Here is a 19,760-nt window from a genome sequence, read left to right on the forward strand (position 1 = left end):
GGGTGGGCCTTTCTCAAGGCCAGAGGAAGCAGGTGACTGGGATACAGGAGGCCCTGCAGGGAAAATCCTAGTTTAAAGTTTGATAGCTTTTAATTGATTTATCAGTAAAACCTAACTCACAGTAAAGGGGTAAATTTTCACTTTGTATAGTACACATGTGCTTTGTTCATAGTGTGGGAATTCCATCTCCTTTCATCCCCTCTTGGAAGTGTCTCACCAAATACTTTGGCTCCTGAGCATTTTGAAGAAATTCTTTGTCTTTTGAGTACCATGGTTTTTAAGGATGCTTGGAAGACAGCTGAAGGAATGTTTGAAATCTCATTTCTGAGTTCCTTCAATGTTTCCAGCTACAAATTCTTTTGGGGAAAAAAAAACACCTTCCAATAAAATAACCGTATCTATGGTTAATGAAGCCACAATAGTATCAATTTTAGGAAGAGAGATTAAACTAGATTTTGGCCCCGATTCTATATTTTCATGTGATGGTAGCTGATTTTTTTTAAACATTGTCTAGCTTTTCCCAATCATAGGTTAGTCCTTCCTTACTTAGAAGTGGAAGATAGGCAACCACACATCAAGTAATGTCCCTTAATACTGAAGCACTTATCCATGGTCAGTTGTATCAAAAGGTCCTAAGAAGGCCAGAATGATCTAAATAGCCAACTGACTCGAACCTAAAACAGGCAGATCATCATTCATAATCATGACAACCAGGGTTTAAATTAAAAAGGAAGGCTAGAAATCCAAATTTAAATCCCTCCCAGGGTACCAGTGATGTCTAAGAATGCTGAGCCTGTTTGAATCCTGGGGAGGGATGGACCTAAATCTTCACAAAAAAAGATGAAATTTAAGACCGAGCAGTAACTGATAAGTAGTCTGATATTAGGAGATGATTTCTTGATAAGGGAGTATACCTCTGCTAGTAGCTCAAAAATTGTAAAGAGAATGTTTCGTTTCTGGAACACCTAAAGCCACATACAGATTATGTTCTATAACTCTTCAAAACAACCCTGTATTTCAGAAGTTTCAAATAATCTCCTCTATAGTATGATGTAGACGCAAGTCAAAAGCTTCCTTTGTTAACCTTTATAGAGGGGATTCATAGACCATGGGACAAATTCACCGCTGACAAACAGTTGGCAACTCCACTGAATAAGGTTGCCAACTTTCTAATCGAACAAAACTGAACTCTCTTGCCCCTCCCATTCCCTGCCCATGCCCTGAGGCCCTGCCCCGCCCTACCCCTTCTCTGAGGGAATGATTTAATGGAGATACACCTTCTTTCTGACCTCCAGCATCCTTGGCATTTGAGTTAAGAGCCAAAAATGCCACATGTCCTACATTGTGTAATTGTTTTGTGACATGGAGAAACTACTACTAGATATTGTTGCTGTCTGAGACCACTAAACTCAATTAGAGTGAAATTCAGTTCAGCATATAACCTAAGTAATCAAGCTTTATGCAAGAGAAAGGCACTCCAAGATGGAGTCAGGATACAGAGCTGCAGCACCACCGTACACATCTACTGCCCATGGAGTGGGATAGTGGCTGAATGCCTTCCACATGATTCCACTGGATCTGAATAATCATTGCTCCCATTGATCTACTGCCAGTTTTCAAAGCTGACCTACATGCTGCAGAACACAGAATTAGTACAGAGGTCCCCTGATGCTCTGCCCCATGTTGTCTTACCATGGAATTTAAGTGGTGTCGAGAACTGTGCACTAACCGTCCACACCAGGAAGAATTTCACCCTTAATTTTTGACTAAAATCAAACACGAACCAAGGCCTTCAGACCTGAAAGATCAGTGTCTTACGTCCATGCACAGCATGCATATATCTCCCAAGAGCTCCATCATCAGAACCTTACCCAGTATGCAGAGACTGTTCTTATACCTTATAATAGCCTAAATGCACAGTAACATCTTTCCTTTGCAGATCAACACATTTTAAAATTTCCAAACTAGATCTATTCAGTTTTTCTGGTTACAATCAATACCATTTTGAACAACCTAGAGCTGAGCTGCCTTTTCATATAGTACATGACAAAGTTCTGTCAAATTAACACAGCATTAACTAAAGATCACATAAAATCTTTGGTTAAAATTTGGAATCTGAAAGTCTGCTTTTCTTCAGGTATGATGCAAAACTGCCATTTCTTTTGCTTTCTTTCCTTTGATTTATCTTAACTATATCTTATTGTACGGCTCACTTTAGACCCAGATTTATCTACATATCAACAAACTCTGCCTACAAAATACCAGTAAGCACCAGTAATATGAAATTTTGAAACCGATATTAAAGATGACAACCTCTCATTATCCCAAGCTTCTGATATTTCTTGTCGCATCACTGTTTTAGGCTTTTGTCGTGCACATTAAAAAGATCAGTGTCTCACAGGAAGCTCAAGGAGAGCTCAAAGCCCTATATGTTTGATTTAGCTCAGTCCTGTTAACGTTTGGTCTGTTTTAATCCTCTATTAAACCTTGTCAAAGAAACTACAAGAGTTTCATCGTCTGCATTATGAACTTCCATGCCTGATTCTACTCCTTCATATTTTATACCAAGATAACTGAATTAATTGAGTTATTCCTGATTTACTCCAGTTTAACAGAGATGAGAATCAAGCTGTAACAATCATAGTATCTTACACTGGAGTCTGATTTTCTATTTTCAGGATTTCCTTCAGCAACTGGATAATTAACAATTGGAATCTTACACTCTTTTCATACAGATCTCTCAATCTCATTGAAACCAGTTCTCCCAATGACATGTTATGTATTTGGAGTTGCCTATAATAATAATAATTATGTGTTGACCTCATTAGTGTAAAGTTTACTATACGCATATATTGAGATAATTCAGTAGAAAGACTGTAAGGAAGTGCATCCAGGAAGGGGGGAGTGGATCCAGATATATACTTGAGGGATAATACAAGAGCCATTTGTTTTGAGACTGTGGTGCAACCCCCCTGATGGACTTGCCAGATTGGTCCTGGAGAAACCTATCAGTCTCCGTGAAGGGTGAGGTGTATCAACGGAACTGGGGGAGAGGAGCGGGCACAGAGTTTAGAGAGATACATAAGCCTTCAAAGACAGAGACAGGTTTTTGAGACTGAGAACCCGAAGTTTTCTGCATGCTGGTCTGTGAGAAGTCAGACCTACCAGGGTCCCTATCAGAAGGCTGGATAGAGTGTATAGGTAAGACAGACGTGTATAGGTCTTAAGATCCTTTTCTCTGGAATGCTTTGTTTGTATGGCTAAACAAACAATACTTTTGTTTTGAGAAGTCTGATTTGGGTCATGATAATCTATTGGTCACAGGCTCCCACAGGGAAGAACCACAGATACCAAACCTAGCCAGACCTGAAGGGTAAGCACTGTTGATCCACAGGGCACTGGGATCTGTATGAGTACAGAACTGAATTACATGTTTACAGCACACAGCTTTATGTGCAATTTTGAATTATTATCCATTCTCAATAACTGATTATTAGAGAAAAATCCATTGGATAAAGTAGACTTCGTGGTCCTAAATCAAAAATACAAAAATATATTTTTAAATTGTTCAGTGTTTAGTGATAACTGAATCTTACTTTGGTAGACATGATTATATAAACTACATTAATGTATTTATGCAATGTACCATAAAGTCATTGATACTTAGATTAATTTAATTTTAGACAGAACTTAAATTATATAAAATATTATGAACAAGATCTTTCATTTGAAGTTGGTTCATTTACTGTAAATTGAAATGGCTTAGCTGTTTTCCCCCTTTTAATCTATTAAGCTAGGCGGCCACCTGGTAATAATTAAGATAAATCCGTGTGTTCAAATTTTAATATTCAACTCCAGATTTCTAAAATAGGACAATTAATGCAATGTATTAGGGCAGGGGTTCTCAAACTGGGGGTCGGGACCCCTGAGCGGGTCGCAAGGTTATTACATGGGGGATCACGAGCTATCAACCTCCACCCAAACCCCGCTTTGCCTCCAGCATTTATAATGGTGTTAAATATATAAAAAAGTGTTTTTAATTTATAAAGGGGGGGAGGTCGCACTCAGAGGCTTGCTATGTGAAAGGGTCACGAGTATAAAAGTTTGAGAACCACTGATTAGGGGGAAGACTTAGTATGGGAGTACAGTCATCCACAGGTCTAAGACACAACCATTTTTATTAGGGCTGTCAATTAATCACAGTTAACTCACGCGATTAACTAAAAAAAATTAATCATGATTAAAAACATTAATTGCAATTAATCACAGTTTTAATTGCACTGTTAAACAATAGAATACCAGCTGAAGTTTATTAAATATTTTTGGATGTTTTACTACATTTTCAAATATATTCATTTAAATTACAACACAACACAAAGTTACAGTGCACACTTTATATTACTTTTGATTACAAATATTTCCACTGTAAAAGTGACAAAAGAAATAGTATTTTTCAATTCACTTCATACAAGTACTGTAGAGCAATCTCTTTATTGTGAAAGTGCAAGTTACAAATGTAGATTTTTTTTTTTTGGTACATAACTGCACCCAATAACAAAAAAATGTAAAACTTTAGCGCCTACAAGTCCACGCAGTCCTACTTCTTGTTCAGCCTATTGCTAAGAGAAACAAGTCTGTTTACACTTACGGGAGACAATGCTGCTCGCGTCTTAATTACAACGTCACCTAAAAGTGAGAAAAGGCGTTCACATGGCACTTCTGTAGCCAGCATTGCAAGATATGCTAAACATTCACGTGCCTCTTCATGCTTGGACCACCATTCCAGAGGACATGCTTCCACGCTGATGATGCTTGTTTTAAAAAATGTGTTAATTTATGACTGAACTCCTTGGGGGAGAATTGTATGTCTCCTACTCCATGGTTTTACCTGCATTCTGCCATATATTTTGTGTTGTGATAGTCTAGGATGACAACCCAGCATATGTTGTTTGATTTAAGAACACTTTCACTGCACATTTGACAAAACACAAAGAAGGTTCAAATATCAGATTTCTAAAGATAGCTACAGCACTCAACCCAAGATTTAAGAATCTGAAGTGCCTTCCAAAATCTGAGAGGGATGAGTTATGGAGCATACTTTCAGAAGTCTTAAAGAGCAACACTCTGATGCAGAAACTACAGAACCCAAACCATCAAAAAAGAAAAGCAACCTTTTGTTGGTGGCATCTGACTCACATGATGAAAATGAGCATGCATTGGTCCGCACTGCTTTGGATCATTATCGAGCAGAATCCGGCATCAGCATGGATGAATGTCCTCTGGAATGGTGGTTGAAGCATGAAGGGACATAAGAATCTTTAGCACATCTGGCACATAAATATCTTGCAATGCCAGCTACAACAATGCCATGCAAACGCCTGTTCTCACTTTCAGGTGACATTGTAAGTAAGAAGAGGGCAGCATTATCTCCTGCAAATGTAAAAAAACTCGTTTGTCTGAGCAATTGGCTGAAGAAGAAGTAGGACTGAGTGGACTTGTAGGCTCTAAAGTTTTACATTGTTTTATTTTTGAATGCAGGTTTTGTTTGTACAGAATTCTAAATTTGTAAGTTCAAATTTCATGGTAAACTGATTGCACTACAGCATTTGTATTAGGTGAATTGAAAAATACTATTTCTTTTGTTTTTTACAGTGCAAATATTTGTAATCAAAAATAAATATAAAGTGAGCACTGTACACTTTGTATTTTGTGTTGTAATTCAAATCAATATATTTGAAAATGTAGAAAACATCCAAAAATATTTAAATAAATAGTATTCTATTATTGTCTAAACAGTGCGATTAATCGCGATAAATTTTTTTAATCGCTTGACAGCCCTAATTTATATAAAACTTGTCAGCCTCAGTCCCCAGTGGCCATGAATCCTATGACTGTGATGAAGTTTAAAAGTTTTAGTTTTAGAATGCTTTTCTGAAAAGGTAATGAGTTGACTAATGTAGCCCTAATATATCTTGTAGGACTGCTATATAATGTGTGCTACAGGTAAAGAGCAACATGAAACAAATGCACAATGCATGAAGAAATGTACAATAAATGAATAAACATCAGCTTCTAAACTGATAAATATGAATGCCTTACTTCACTAAAAATAACTCGAACTAAAATGTTTCTTGCACTATTCCAGAGGCCAAATTAAACATCTTTTCACAGATGTTTGATGCACATACACCTGCCTAGTGTCTAGTCACTACCACTGGGATCACATCTAGTATATCCAAGGACGGAGAGTGAGAAACTTAAATTGAATTCTTCACAGCAAAATGACTAGCACAGGGATGTAAGGTGGAAGATCATTATGCCTACTCATTAAAAGGCACAACAGGTATACGCACAAGCAAAGTTATTTGTAAAGTACTGCAAGTGCTGTCACCTCTTCTGCAAGAAATCTTTCTCTGTAGAGAGTTTTAAAAAGTGATTTAGATTGCAAAGTTGGATTAGGTAGCTCAATAGTCAAAAAGGTGCTCAAGTGTACTAATATAGGTTTGCAGCAAGTTGAATCTGAACACCAACCCTTCCTCCACCTCCAAGCTTAGGTCAATTTACCATGGTGTCAACAGGAGATGCTCTCCTGCCAACTTACCTTACTCTTCTCAGGGAGCTGGAGTACCAGAGTCAACGGGAGAGTCCTCTACCATTGACTTAGCAAGTCTTCACCAGACCCACTAAATCAACACTGCTGCATCGATCGCAGCAGTGCCGATCTACTGGTTAGTGTAGACTGGCCTTAGAAAATAAGTCAAAATTACTTCTGATGAGCACGAGGTATATGCTCATCTGGGACCTGATCCACTGCCTTCCATGAACTTTGAATCAGACCCCTAATCAGAATTTCAGCCATGTGAAAAAACCCAACCCAGTTTAAAAATCAAAACTTCATCACAAGAAAGCTCTTGTTGACATCCAAACGGCATGGGGGAGCGGAAGGAATTCAACCTCAGCACAATTTTCACGGACACAAAAATGTTGCAAAACGTATTTCATTGTTGCAGGACCTTCAAGAACTTGAAAAATAGTAAATTTAGAGTATTTTCAATTGTGTTTCAATTTTCATTGCTCTTGTATTAAGCACTTCAATAGTAGGAAAGTTTACTTAAGGTAAATGAACAGTATTTGTCCTCAGAAGGCACTACCCAGGATTCCCTTGTGTTCCTTACAGAATCATAAAAAATGGGAGATGATAAAGTCCTCTATCATCACCTGTTCCATCACCAGGACTCCATATTATATTTTTTTAGCTGATCCTCATTTCAAATCCCAACAGATTATTGTCCTTTATAGATTAATGCGACTAAAAAGAAATTAAACATTTTATTTTGCTTGTCCTCTGAAGTCCTTAAATAAGGGTTTCAGCACCTTCAGGTTTCCTACTTCCATTGTTCCTGGGAAAGCAAAGCATGTGTATTATATTACAAAAGACAAAAATCACCGACTAATATAGATATTTTAATATGAAAGCACAATGGTTAACAGGTTGATAAATCAAAGCTGCAAAACTAAGCTCAATATAATAAGTTTATCCTCCTACTACTATTATAATATTTTATAGTGGAAATACCAAAGTAATCAAAATGAAAAAGTGTAGGCAGCTTCTACACATGAGAAATAAATGTACCTAACAGTAGCTAATTGGATCTTTGAGCTGTAATGACCCCCTCCCCCAAACTATTATTTTGCATAAAGTGTGCATGACAATTGGGAGGGGAGGCGTCAGTGGAAGTGCTGTCTCTATAAATATATATACTATTCCTAATAAATTCAGGACAATTTATATAATTACATTCTTATTCTGCTTTGTACAATACTCACAGAAAGACTGTAAGAAGGCTCCATTATCACTGGTACTGACATCTTCCCTTGAAGATTCAATTTGGTTAAGTAAAAAATCTTTTCCCCCACAATCCTCTCTTTTTTCATGCGACGTACACCATACAGTCTAAAGCGAACTGCATAATTCCCAATCATCTCAGATTCAACATGATTAAATTTGAATGTCTCTGCGAAGACAGGGCATGGTCCCCGCTGGATGCTCGTTTTTGCTCTCTGTTTCTTTATAGGTAGGAGAACTAGATGTACTTGCCATGAGTTTCCGCCTGTCCTGTTATATGTTGGGATGTCTGTGACAGCTGTCACTGTTACTAGAAGCTTCTGTTCTTGTGAGTCATAGTCAAAAGTCACATCCAGTGTGCCATATTTAGCTACTGGCTCAGGATCAAAAGGTTTAGGAAGCTGTGAAGATGATCCTCGAGCTGACATATCCTAAGGAAAGAAATATAAATACTTTTATTTAAATTTATTTATTTATTTTTGGTATTCTATTATTAAATCTAGCATGGAAATGCATGGTTTTCTCTAAGCAGCATGATGGGACTGTGATCTTTTTGTTCACTTCATAAACAAGGTAATTAAACACTGAAGAATGAAGAGATGGCTGACTGGCAACCAAGGAAAATCAAAAGCTACTTCCAGCTGGTCAAAATGGACAAACCCAGGCACCAACTGGAAAAGAAAAAGCTAGAACTAATACAGTGATATTAATGACTTAATTTTTTCAGTTCCACATAAGCTGAGATAAACTGTCATTCATTGTGAGGTGCAATCCAAATATCTGATTCAAGTGAGGGGTTCTGCAGAATTTTTAAAAAAAATCAATACTCAGGTTTAACATATTTAACACATTAATACCTGATTTGATGGTAACAGAATATTGTGAAATATATATGACTAGAGCAAGTAATGGGCCGAATGCTGCAGTTGGTTGCACACACAACTCCCACTGCAGTCAGTGAGAGTTGTGCACATGCAGCAGATGGCTAATAGAGCCTGGTATATGTAACTTCCTTAGAAGAAACATACCTATGTCAGAAATGTCTTCTGTACTTGCCATATACAGTATATCAGATCTTAAATCAATTATTGCTAATGCTTAATTTCTAAAATCTTCAGTGTTCTCATTAGGTGTGCACTTATAAATTTAATAGCTAATAAAATGGTGAGGACATGCTGTTACTTTCTGTTTCAATTAAAATTGCTTTGTTTGCACAATGAACCCTTCTTTAATATGGGTTGATTTTTCTCCCTTACAATATAAGTAGTTTACTACGAATTTACTCCATTTACATGGTATTGGTAGTTTAGTGAAAGTTAACCTAGCTGTACCTACAAATATATTCTAATCATGGGGCATGATTAAGGCTGTATTTTTAAAGAAAATAAGTGCTATTTTGCGTGAAGCGATGTGTCAGATTTCATAGCGCAACTTTAAATTTCATAAATACAGCGAGTGCTGAATATAGTGCTAGAAATGTTTCAGTATATATCTATATCTATCTATCTAAAGAAACAAATAATTTCTACTCACTATTTGACAAAATAATTTTATTTTTAAAAAGTCACGTATAAAGAAATAATCTGTGTGCCTCCCATTCAAACATACAACAATATTTCAGTAAAACCAACAATCTGGAACTCCTACTATAGAAAGTGTTTTTTCATTGGTGTTCATTCAGACATAGCATGATGTATAGATGAAAATTCTCTGGCATTTACAATTCAGCAGAACATGAAAAGAATCTTTTAACACATGCACTGTGGGCTGACCCAAAAGATGACTGACTACTAGGGTGACCAGATGTCCCAATTTAATGGGACAGTCCTGGGGCTTTTTCTTATATAGGCACCTATTACTCTCCACCCCAATACCGATTTTTCACATTTGTTTCCAGTTCCCCTTCTGACTACAATATTTGTCAATCTGTCCTTTTTTTTTCCATTTGGGAAAGCCAGGTTGCCCATCTATGCACCTATGTTTTCTTTTCCTGTGATTGTCCAGCGATCGCTTGTCTGTGTCAGCAGGCTCAACACAAGTAAGCCCAAAGAACAGGCCAGCTATTTCCAACAAAGCCCTCTCCAGCTACCTCCTGTATTCACAGCCCTTTGTCAGCAATATTGTTTGTTCAGTAACAATCCACATCTCTCAGATTTTTCCTCTCTGCATTAGCAGTATGTTTTTAAAAAGGGGGGCATAAAGTTTCCATGCATGTTTTACACAGCAAATTGCCAACTCCACATTTTCCATTAGATGTGTGATTACCATGAAAATAATACAGTCATAGTCAAGATCAATGACCTATTTCTAAGAAGACGTCAGGAGTGAGCAACAGGTCCTCAAATCTCCTGGATATCATTAAAATTACATTCATCCCCATTTATTTATTAAGGAATGGGAAAATTCTAGATCACAGAGGGAGCCATTTGACCAAAGGTTGGGCCTGAATCGAATTTATAATACAAAACAGTTTTGATCAAGATAAAGCAATGGTTCCATATGCTTGCATACTGTACCTCAATAACCTGAGTCCAAGGACTGACACAATTAGCAGCTAAAGAAATGCAATGGCTAGTGTGGCAAAAAGGTACTGTATGAATAAGATATTTTTGAAGTATAATATAGATCATTGTATTATTCATATAAGAAGTATTTATTCCAAACATGTAAAACCTCAATGTAAATCCTGAGGTCCTTTCATATGGCTAAAGATATGACTTGTTCATATCAATGATAATGTAGCTTTTTTTTTTAAATCTAAAAATTGTTTGCTTCTAAGAATTGATACTATTGATTGTCTTTACACATTTTAGACATCTACATATTAAAAATATTAAAAATTCTGTTTAGGAAGAATAATCATTACAAATTACAAAGGGAAAAATGAGAAAGTAAGTGTATCATAAATCTATTACATTATCCATAATAAAAATATTTCTTTAATCTCAAAACAATAAGGATTTTTAATCAAGATTTTTCTTCAGTTCTCTAGGGAGTTTAATATGAAAGGCACTAAGAGAAATATAATTTTGATTGATTTATTGCTAAATTATTAATTGAAAATTGTTGTGAGAAGCGAATTGTTAATATATAGTTCCCCATGATAATGTATATCATAGCTTTTACTGGTTTAAAAAATAAATCATTCCTGCTGGGGTGTTGTTTTAAAATGAAGTGTCATTGAGGTCATTATACAGAGCAAGTTAAAATCTTATTGCTATATTATTTGGCAATATACGTTTTTCTTCTTTATAACAGACCGTTGAAGTTAACGTACGATGTAAGATGTAAGATATTTATAAGATCTACAAGAGAAGTTAAAATACTATTGTGTTACATCCAAGATACCTACAAGTGTAGTGCTAGACTGTATTTCATTTACCTCTGGGCTAAGGACAGCAGTACTATCACTGGGTACATCCTCTTCATATCCTTTGTTATGGAAGCTTTCTATTTCATGTCCAGTGCTTCCCTCACTTGGGCACTTGTATGAACATCTTGGACTGTTGCTACAGTGGGAAAATTCACATTTACTGTCATCAACTTCAGAGGGTGTACAAGAGAGGTGAGGAGAACCACTATCATCCTGATACGGCGGAGGCTGCAGTTCATCCAGTGGAGGTGTTCTTCTCATTCTTTGAATACAGTTTGCTGTGAATAAGTGATAGATCTTTACTTATACACTTTCTGAACTGAAAATATATGGAGCATTTGGTTATTAACTGCTCAAATATTTCTTTGGAAAATGACTGAATTCAAACATCTGGACACAACATTTAACTACAATTATCTTCAATTTCTTGATGTTTCAAATTAAATAGGATACTCCTGAAAAAACACTATATTAATAAACAAATAACTCATCTCTCTCTTTTCAATACAGTGTATAGGAGGGAAAAGCAAATTACTTGAATACATTAATTGTATGTGCATGACATTAATATTTTATACAATATAAAAACTCTGGCCCTGATTGTGAGATGTGCTGGGCCCCTCCAACTCTATTAGGTGCAATTCACGAAGTCAGAGTTTTGGGAGTGTGAAGCAGCTGGGCAAATGAAACCACTCCCAGCCCACAGTGGAAGATTGCCGAGTAGCTCCTATGTGGCTGCTATTCCAACATGCTGAAACAGCGACTACAACTCCTCCATGTCAGTTGTGTGAAGTATCAGGGACAATGGATCCATGTAAATGAAGATCTGCAGCCCCTCTCCTTGCCTACTGGCAGTGTGGCTTAGTATACCATCTTATGTAGGGCTGGCACAAAGGCCTTTTTTCCATGGCTTGTAGGGAGTGCACTGGCACCCCTGAGCAGGTGCTCAGTCAGTGGACTACCTGTTCAGCCTTTACATAGAGTTTAAGTAATGCAAAAGACTAGCAACATGCCCCTTCACATAGGTGAATTTCACCCACTGAATTTAACAAACTTAATGGCTTCTCGGGATCATATCCTCCATTAGTTATTAAAATCAAAGGGCTCAAAATTTGGGTACCTGGAAGTTAGACACTGGTGCCTACTCACTGAAGCCATTGGAAACACTACTACTGACTTTAGTGAGCTTTAGATCAATCCCCAAAGAGACTTGATTTTCCAAGGGGCTGAACATCTTCAGCTTCCACTGACACCAGCTGGACAGATGGATCTGTGTCTACTCAGCACCATGGGAAATCAAGGTGCCTGAATAAAACTGTAGACGCCTGACTTAATGCATTGATTTCAAATTTTAGCTTATTGCTTTACTACTTGGCACTACAAAATAAACTGCAGATGGGAAAATAAAATATGGTCTGTGTTAGCAGAAGCAACAGAAATTCCAAAGACATAGGTAAAATATGTACCATAGAATCATAGAACTATAGGGTTAGAAGGGACCGCAAGGGTCATCTAGTCCAACCCCCTGCCAAGATGCAGGGCTTCCAGGCTTATTGATGGGTCTTGGTAAGGTTGTTGAAGAGCTGGCTGGTACATAACATCAGTTTTCATTCAGCTGATGGTAAGGGCAAAGTTATGAGCTGCTGCAGTTTGTAGGATCTTGTTTGACACAGCAAAAGCCATGGCAACACAAAAATTTCTGACAATGAAGATAGGCCATAATCATATTCTTACAAGAATTCGTCAAACCAAAAGATTAGTGAAAGTACAACTGTTAAACAGTATGAGATTTTATTTCAGCAGTGATTATCTGAGAGACTGTATCTCCACCCTGTGTAGGGTTGAAGTTGGCTTTAGCCCACGAAAGCATATGCTCAAATAAATTTGTTAGTCTCTAAGGTGCCACAAGTACTCCTCATTCTTTCTGCTGATACACACTAACACGGCTACCACTCTGAAACCTGATATTATGTGAGTTTCCCAAGTTTACACCTCCTTATTTAACATGCAGGTGCTGGAGGCTGGATGTTTTCAGTGAGGGATTCTCAAACTGGAATACTCTTCCTGCCTTAGTTCACCAAAACCTGAATTTGCTGACCTCCAGGTCACACTGTAAAGCAATTTGCTCTACATTTCTACCTGTCTTCTGTTGTCAGGGGATTATTAATGGAGTAGATGATGGGAAAGTTTTGATTGTGAAGGGACCATGCGGAACCTGGGAAGGCTCCATTTGTTGAACATTAGACAAATTTTTGTTGTTTCTATAGTAAGTACATGTACTTAGAGAACTGGATGGATACATTATTTAAAATCTAATACTTTTGCAGTATCACTCAACTATCTTTATTATGTAAGTGGGGCTTCCATTTTGCAAGCAATGACCGCACCACACCTAAAGTGGGGGGGATATTGTCCAATCTTGCTGGAGGAAGGCAGAAGTGCTTTATAGTGGGGGGGAACAAGGTCAAACTGCTGCAAAAAGGTGGGTGGTGGTCGGATTTGCAGCACTGACTCACCCCCTGGGAATGTAAGGGCAAAAGGCTTTAAAGGTGCAAGCCCTGGTGTTGGAAATCTCTCTCTCCATGCAGCAGGCAAGGTAGCACCCACCCTCCCTACCCTTGAGGTGTGATTATCAGGTGGGGTTTGAACCTGCTGTGGGCATTGCGCTAGTCACTCCTTTTTAGGGGGGCTGGGAAGGAATTTTTCCCTCACCACCATATTGGCTTTGGTGGAGTGGGGTTTTTTTTGGCTTCCCCACAGCGGGTGGCAGGGAAGACCTATCATGGAGAGCACAGAAGGTGGTAGGCTTTATGTTGCAATTTATTTTGTAAGTGTGGGGCAGATGTCTAGTGCAGGTACTCCATAGGGAAGGTATTCAGTGACCAGATAAATGGCCTGGTAAAGGATTTTAAAAGGAGGTGCTGGTTAAAGGAACAGAATGGTGTGGAGTTCAGGGCTCCTATGGCGGGAACAGCAGGGAGCCAACCCCCCCACCTTTTTCTGATAGCCCACCTTACCCCTCCTATTGGGGGGGGGGGTGGATGGTAAGGTTCCGGCAATAGATTTGCTGGAGGGACCTGGATGGAAAAAGAGGGGTAGCTGGTGGAAGTCCCTTGGCTAATAATGGAATAAACATGGGGTTACATGCATTGTACACTTTTATCTGCTGGGTAGTCCCAGACATCTAATAATAAAGTTACAGCCTGATTAAATCCATATGAAGTATCTCCTTCTTTTGGTATAGCCGGACAATGTCACTAATGTTATTTCAAATCTAAAGCAATAGTTTCTGCTCAAAATGGCAAAATGCCCACAAACAACATTAACTGAGACAATAACTACCATACAGCTATGCCTCAGTTTTTTAAAAAGTTGCAATCTACAATGACAATTTTTTTCCAGTAATTTGTGCACAATTTAGAAAAACGAAAGTATGTCCGGATAGCTATAAGCGCCATTATTGTCTTAAATGAGTAAATAAAATGACTATGTGATTCATTTTTTTTTTTTTACTTTGATGAACCCTCTCATATGTCCCTATGGGAAACCTGCATAAGGCTGTGTGACAGAAAAGGTGCTCTTAACGTAGGTGGAGTAAAAGTAAAGAGAAGAAAATTCCTTTTAAGCAGCTAGAGTGATCCATAAATGTCAGAAAAGCAGAAACATAAATGCAAGTTTTTAACTATTTATTTTTGAAAGCTTACTTAGCAAAGAGAACTACAATGTAAACTATTAAAAACAGGTTTTGAATGTCGATATTAAGGATCTAAATACACATTTGTATAAATCAGTGTAAACAGGCACAAACCATTTCAGAATCAAAAAAGCCCTTAACTCAACATAAAGAGGTAACAAAGTTTTTAAAGGAATTAGACTGAAAATGGTTTTTGAGGTAAAGTATTTTTCTTTTAAATAGTAACAGTGGACCTTTTTGTACTAAGAACCATCTAATATTAGATAGACCTTTCTTCGGGTTAACTTTTATTTCCCCTATGTGCACACACAGATGTAAATGATCAGTGCTGCAGAATACATATCCATACCCCTTGTCCAACTCTTAATCAGAGAGGGCAGAATTTTCTGAGATACTGAGCAACTGCTACTCCTCTGACTTGAGTTGGAACAGCAAGTAATCCAGCACTTCTGAAAATCAGGCCCATTATCTCACAGCTGCCTAAACTCTTTCTGAGCAATTGTGCCTGTTCTCAATTTGTTTAAACCCTTGCCCCAAAGTTCAAAGTCAAGCAAACAGAAGTATACATTAGTAACAGCCCAGCATTGTAGGCCTAATTCATTCTGGATGCAATTCCACTGAATTCAATGGAGTTACACCACAGATTAATTTGGTCCTGCATATTTCTACTGCAAGAAGCCCCTCCTTTACAAACCAGTGGTATAGAAGCATTGCCAATATATGCCTTTCCAATCCTACATATGTTTGTATTCCAAATAACACTTCAGTAGTCACTGAAATGAAGTAATATGGGTACTTTCCTCAGACAATGCAGGTCACACAGAAGTAGGAATGTTAGAAGACCATTTCAGAGAAGGAATTCAAATATAGCAGAAGCCATTAAAAATTTACACTTGTCAACTGCTACCACACAGTTACCATGGATCTCCCCCACCCTAACTATAAGATACTGTGATATCACAGAAACCATTGTGTGTTAATTTGGCAAATGATGGTTTATAAATGGCTATCACTGTTTATGTATCATTGCATGCACTAAATGCACAGCAGGAACTCTGTGAAAAGACAATCTAATTGTTGATGGACATCAGAAATCAGTGAAATCACATAGAATTGTCGATCAAAGCTCAAAATAAGAAGTTGGGCATTTTCCATAAGAATTTAACTAGTAAGAAGCAAAATTATATAACCAAAAACAAATATGTATTTGATCAACTTGTGTATAGATCGAAAAGTTTAAAATTAAAAAACAATGTTTGTACATGTCGGCCCTTTCTGAGAGATTCTATTGATTAGGCATGATAAGAACTATGGATAACAATCTATGAACACAAGCAGATGATGGACTGCTGGTACAATCAGCAGTCATACTGAGTAAATGGCCATTAGTGGACTGAAGTCAGAAGTAAAGATTTTCTTTAAACTCTGTCCGTCAAAAGAAGGATGTTAGTCTATTTTCAAGAGTCCCTCTCTCTGGGCTTGATTCAAAGCCCACTGAAGTCAACAGAAGTCTTCCACTGACTTCAATGGGATTTCCGTAAGTCCCCATAGAAACAATCTATGCCAGGCTGATTACTATAAACATCCCGTTTATAATTACATGAACGATGTGAAAATTTTCACAGACCTTTTTCAGAGAGGAATCATGCTTTAAGGTTTCAACAGCTTGCTGAATAGAATGCTTTTCTTCTCACATTTTTTGTTGTTTTTTAAAATGCTTCACTCCCAATTTTGTTAATTTTTTCCACTTTATTCTGGTCCATTACCTTCCACTTTCGTCCCAACAAAAGTATCCTTTTATTGGTAAAGCTTCTTTCTGTGTTTGCAAATGTAGGATCTTAATATTTCAACTATTTCCCCCCAAACGGTCATCATCTCCACAATCCTATCATTCTTTTATTCAAATTTTTCAGTCCACTTCCAAGAATGACTCTCTCATTAACATTTGGAAACTACAACCTTATTCCTGTGGTTGTAATTCCCTAGACATATAAACAACAACCAAAACACACTTTTGTAAGTTAGCTTTGAACATCTCTTGTACATTTTCTCTTTAAATATTCACAATACTGTGGGAGACAATCTTTACTGCAAACTTCATAATGAACGTGGTTCTGAGTTTCTTTAAAACAATAAACTTTATATAAATCCAGAATTTTTGCAAGTCATGTTTTGTAGTTTCCATGAATATCTTTACACACAGTGGCATCTTTCCTTCCTCTGCAATTTTGCTACATACAGTATTTTTCATACTTCATTTTTTAATCTAATGTAAATTTCAAGTTTTAATCCTTCAAGGGGTTCTATGCAAATGTTAAGACAATTTTAATAAAACATAAAATGAAATACATGTTTAAAAATTAAAGAAATCCTTTTTTCATTCTGAATGATTAAGCACCCTTAGCTGTTTCTGGTATGCAGCTCAGACATTCCAAATGTAATTTTCACATTTTAATATTTTGGATGGGAGGAAAGTTCAACTGACTGAATGACCCTACATCATAAGGAGAGGATAAAATATAAATATATAATATTGAATGAAGGGTTTATCTTCCCCTTAAAATGAAGAAATTATGTGTGTGTGAGAAAAAAATGTTATTTTACTATGAAGCAGATTTCTTGGCATTTTAATTTTTACAAAGGAAATTAGGTACATGTGGATTCAACTACCAAAATGTGGGGAATCTAAGGTCAACATGGAATGTATCTGCACATTGGGATGCAACCCCCTTTTAACCATCTTTTTCGAAATGCCATATATTTTGGTTTTTATTCACCATACAGTCATCTCTGATTATCTTTTCAAATTTAGAGGTTCTTAAAGTAAGCTGGAATTGACAGAACCAGTATTTAATCTACTATACATGCTGTACCAGCACATATGAATTATTTTGTTAATGGTACTTTTTCTTTGCTCCCAAATATTTAAAACATCTTACGTTCATACTCATTATGGGCTTGATCCTCTGCCAGTGGAAATGTTGTTGGCATTCACTTCCTTTTCAGGATCGAATCCTATATCACTACACTGCATTTTCATTACATTCCAAGAATAGTTTTATTAATCATAGATTAATATATTCAATATTGATTGCCATATGCTAGCACAATTACTTTGTGTTATTAATACACATGATTAGAGTATAATTTTTATCTGATAGAATATTAGATTCCCTAGAAACGTTAAATGTCATTTATGTACATTCTTTAGAGCTACTTCCAAATTTTCTCTCAGGAGAAGTAAAAACTCCCACAACTGAGACTATTGTTGCTGGTATAGTAAATTTCATTAAGCTTGTGCTTGTTTACATTGTGAGCCAATAAAACTGTAGTTTGTTTTGGTTTGCTGACAAAATGTGGCAACCTGCAGAGTCTACTGTACTTTTCTGTTAACTTCTGCTGGAACTGCTGCTTATTATTCTGCTGCAACTGTTTTTGACCTGAAAACTATTCCATTAGCTTGACCAGAAATGCATCCCTTGTGTAAGAGATAAACAATGATCAGTGCTGAATTAGGGAAGTGATTCCAAGCTTTTGGGTGCCAAAATGGACTAAAAATAGAATATTGTTAAAAATAGAAGTACATTATAAAAATGAAGGAACTAAGAATGGCTATCTGGTATCTACTCCTTATTTTAAAAATTACATTTATCATTGTCCTGTTTCTCACCGTCTCTCTCCATCCCTCCTCCCTTCATCAGAAATGAATCTTGGTATGTGTCTTGAACTCATCTGCCTTCTACTTCAATAGCATTCCCTGATAACTTACTCTGTCCTTATTAACTTGTGTATGCAATGTTTGAGTTCCCATTTTATTCTTATTTTCTTAAATAATATTTAACAATTATCCTGTACAGTGCTTTATATTGTCAAAAGTCTACCCAAATACTTCTTGGATGTACTTATTTAAATATCTAATCTTATTAGTGTAACCATTTATATTGATTAATTTTAGCAAACTCTCTCAATTGTTTTAAAATTTCTGTTACATGAGCTCAAAACCTCCTCTTTTTCAGTGAGCTTATGCACAAATCTCTAAAACCGTTCCTTGTAACAGAGATTCTAGAGACTTGAAATGATATTAGTTTTCTTACACTGTACCCTTAATAATATACATCCTTGGGGATAGTAACCTGTACTGTATACAGTTCTTCAGATAGTGTTGCCTTATGCAGTAGTACTTCTTGTTTTGTATTCTCTTCTTCAGTGGATACAATCTAGACTCTGGCTTCACCTTTTTAACTAGGGTTGTGCACAGCGTCAATAACATTAACTATTTGCACATATTACTTTCCAGAATTGTGTACTAAGTTGACTAATTAGTATGTATTCCTTGGGTTGCATCTTTGTTCTACTACTAAATTTTGTTTTCAATTTAGCAAAGTTTCTAGATGCTAGTTTGAGAGAGAGAGTTTTGTTTTTGAAACAAAAGATGGACAAATCAAAGATATTCACAAATTGGCACAAAACGCTCATGATGGCCAATAAAGCCACTCAGTTTCTAGAGTACAAACAGGGTAAGTACAGAACTATTGGTGGTACTGGTTGCACTGCCTGTGAATAACATTGCCCAGCATTCCCCCATTATATGATCCTGTTTTCAGTTGTTTATAGTTTTGCCAAACTTTTACTATTTGTCTGAAATTTTCCATACTGGGTGCTTACCTTTGCCTGAATTGCATTTGACAAATTTCAGCCAAACACAAGTGAAATTCAGCCAAAATTTTGGAAAACAGTTTTGCCATTTCTAAGAATGAAGTTGGAGAAAAATATGTTGTTTTGCCCATGTTAAAAAATTCTAGCCTTTTCTTTTAAATGGTTTAGTACCCCATGCTTTGGAACAGGGA

At 36.8% G+C, this 19,760-nt stretch overlaps 1 protein-coding gene across 5 annotated transcripts in view; it reads right to left on the bottom strand.

The window, feature by feature from the left end:
- Nucleotides 1-19,760, bottom strand: part of SYT14 (synaptotagmin 14) — a 175,146-nt gene that overhangs the window by 25,980 nt on the left and 129,406 nt on the right. For all 5 annotated transcript variants that reach the window (XM_074949326.1, XM_074949324.1, XM_074949327.1 and 2 more), the window contains 2 exons: nt 11,229-11,497; nt 7,828-8,277 (listed from right to left, as the gene is read on the bottom strand). In XM_074949326.1, the coding sequence (XP_074805427.1) occupies nt 7,828-8,277; nt 11,229-11,497 (719 nt within the window). The remainder of the gene's footprint in view (nt 1-7,827; nt 8,278-11,228; nt 11,498-19,760) is intronic.

Source organism: Natator depressus, chromosome 3 (genome assembly GCF_965152275.1).
Source record: "Natator depressus isolate rNatDep1 chromosome 3, rNatDep2.hap1, whole genome shotgun sequence".
Classification (NCBI taxonomy): Eukaryota; Metazoa; Chordata; order Testudines; family Cheloniidae; genus Natator; species Natator depressus.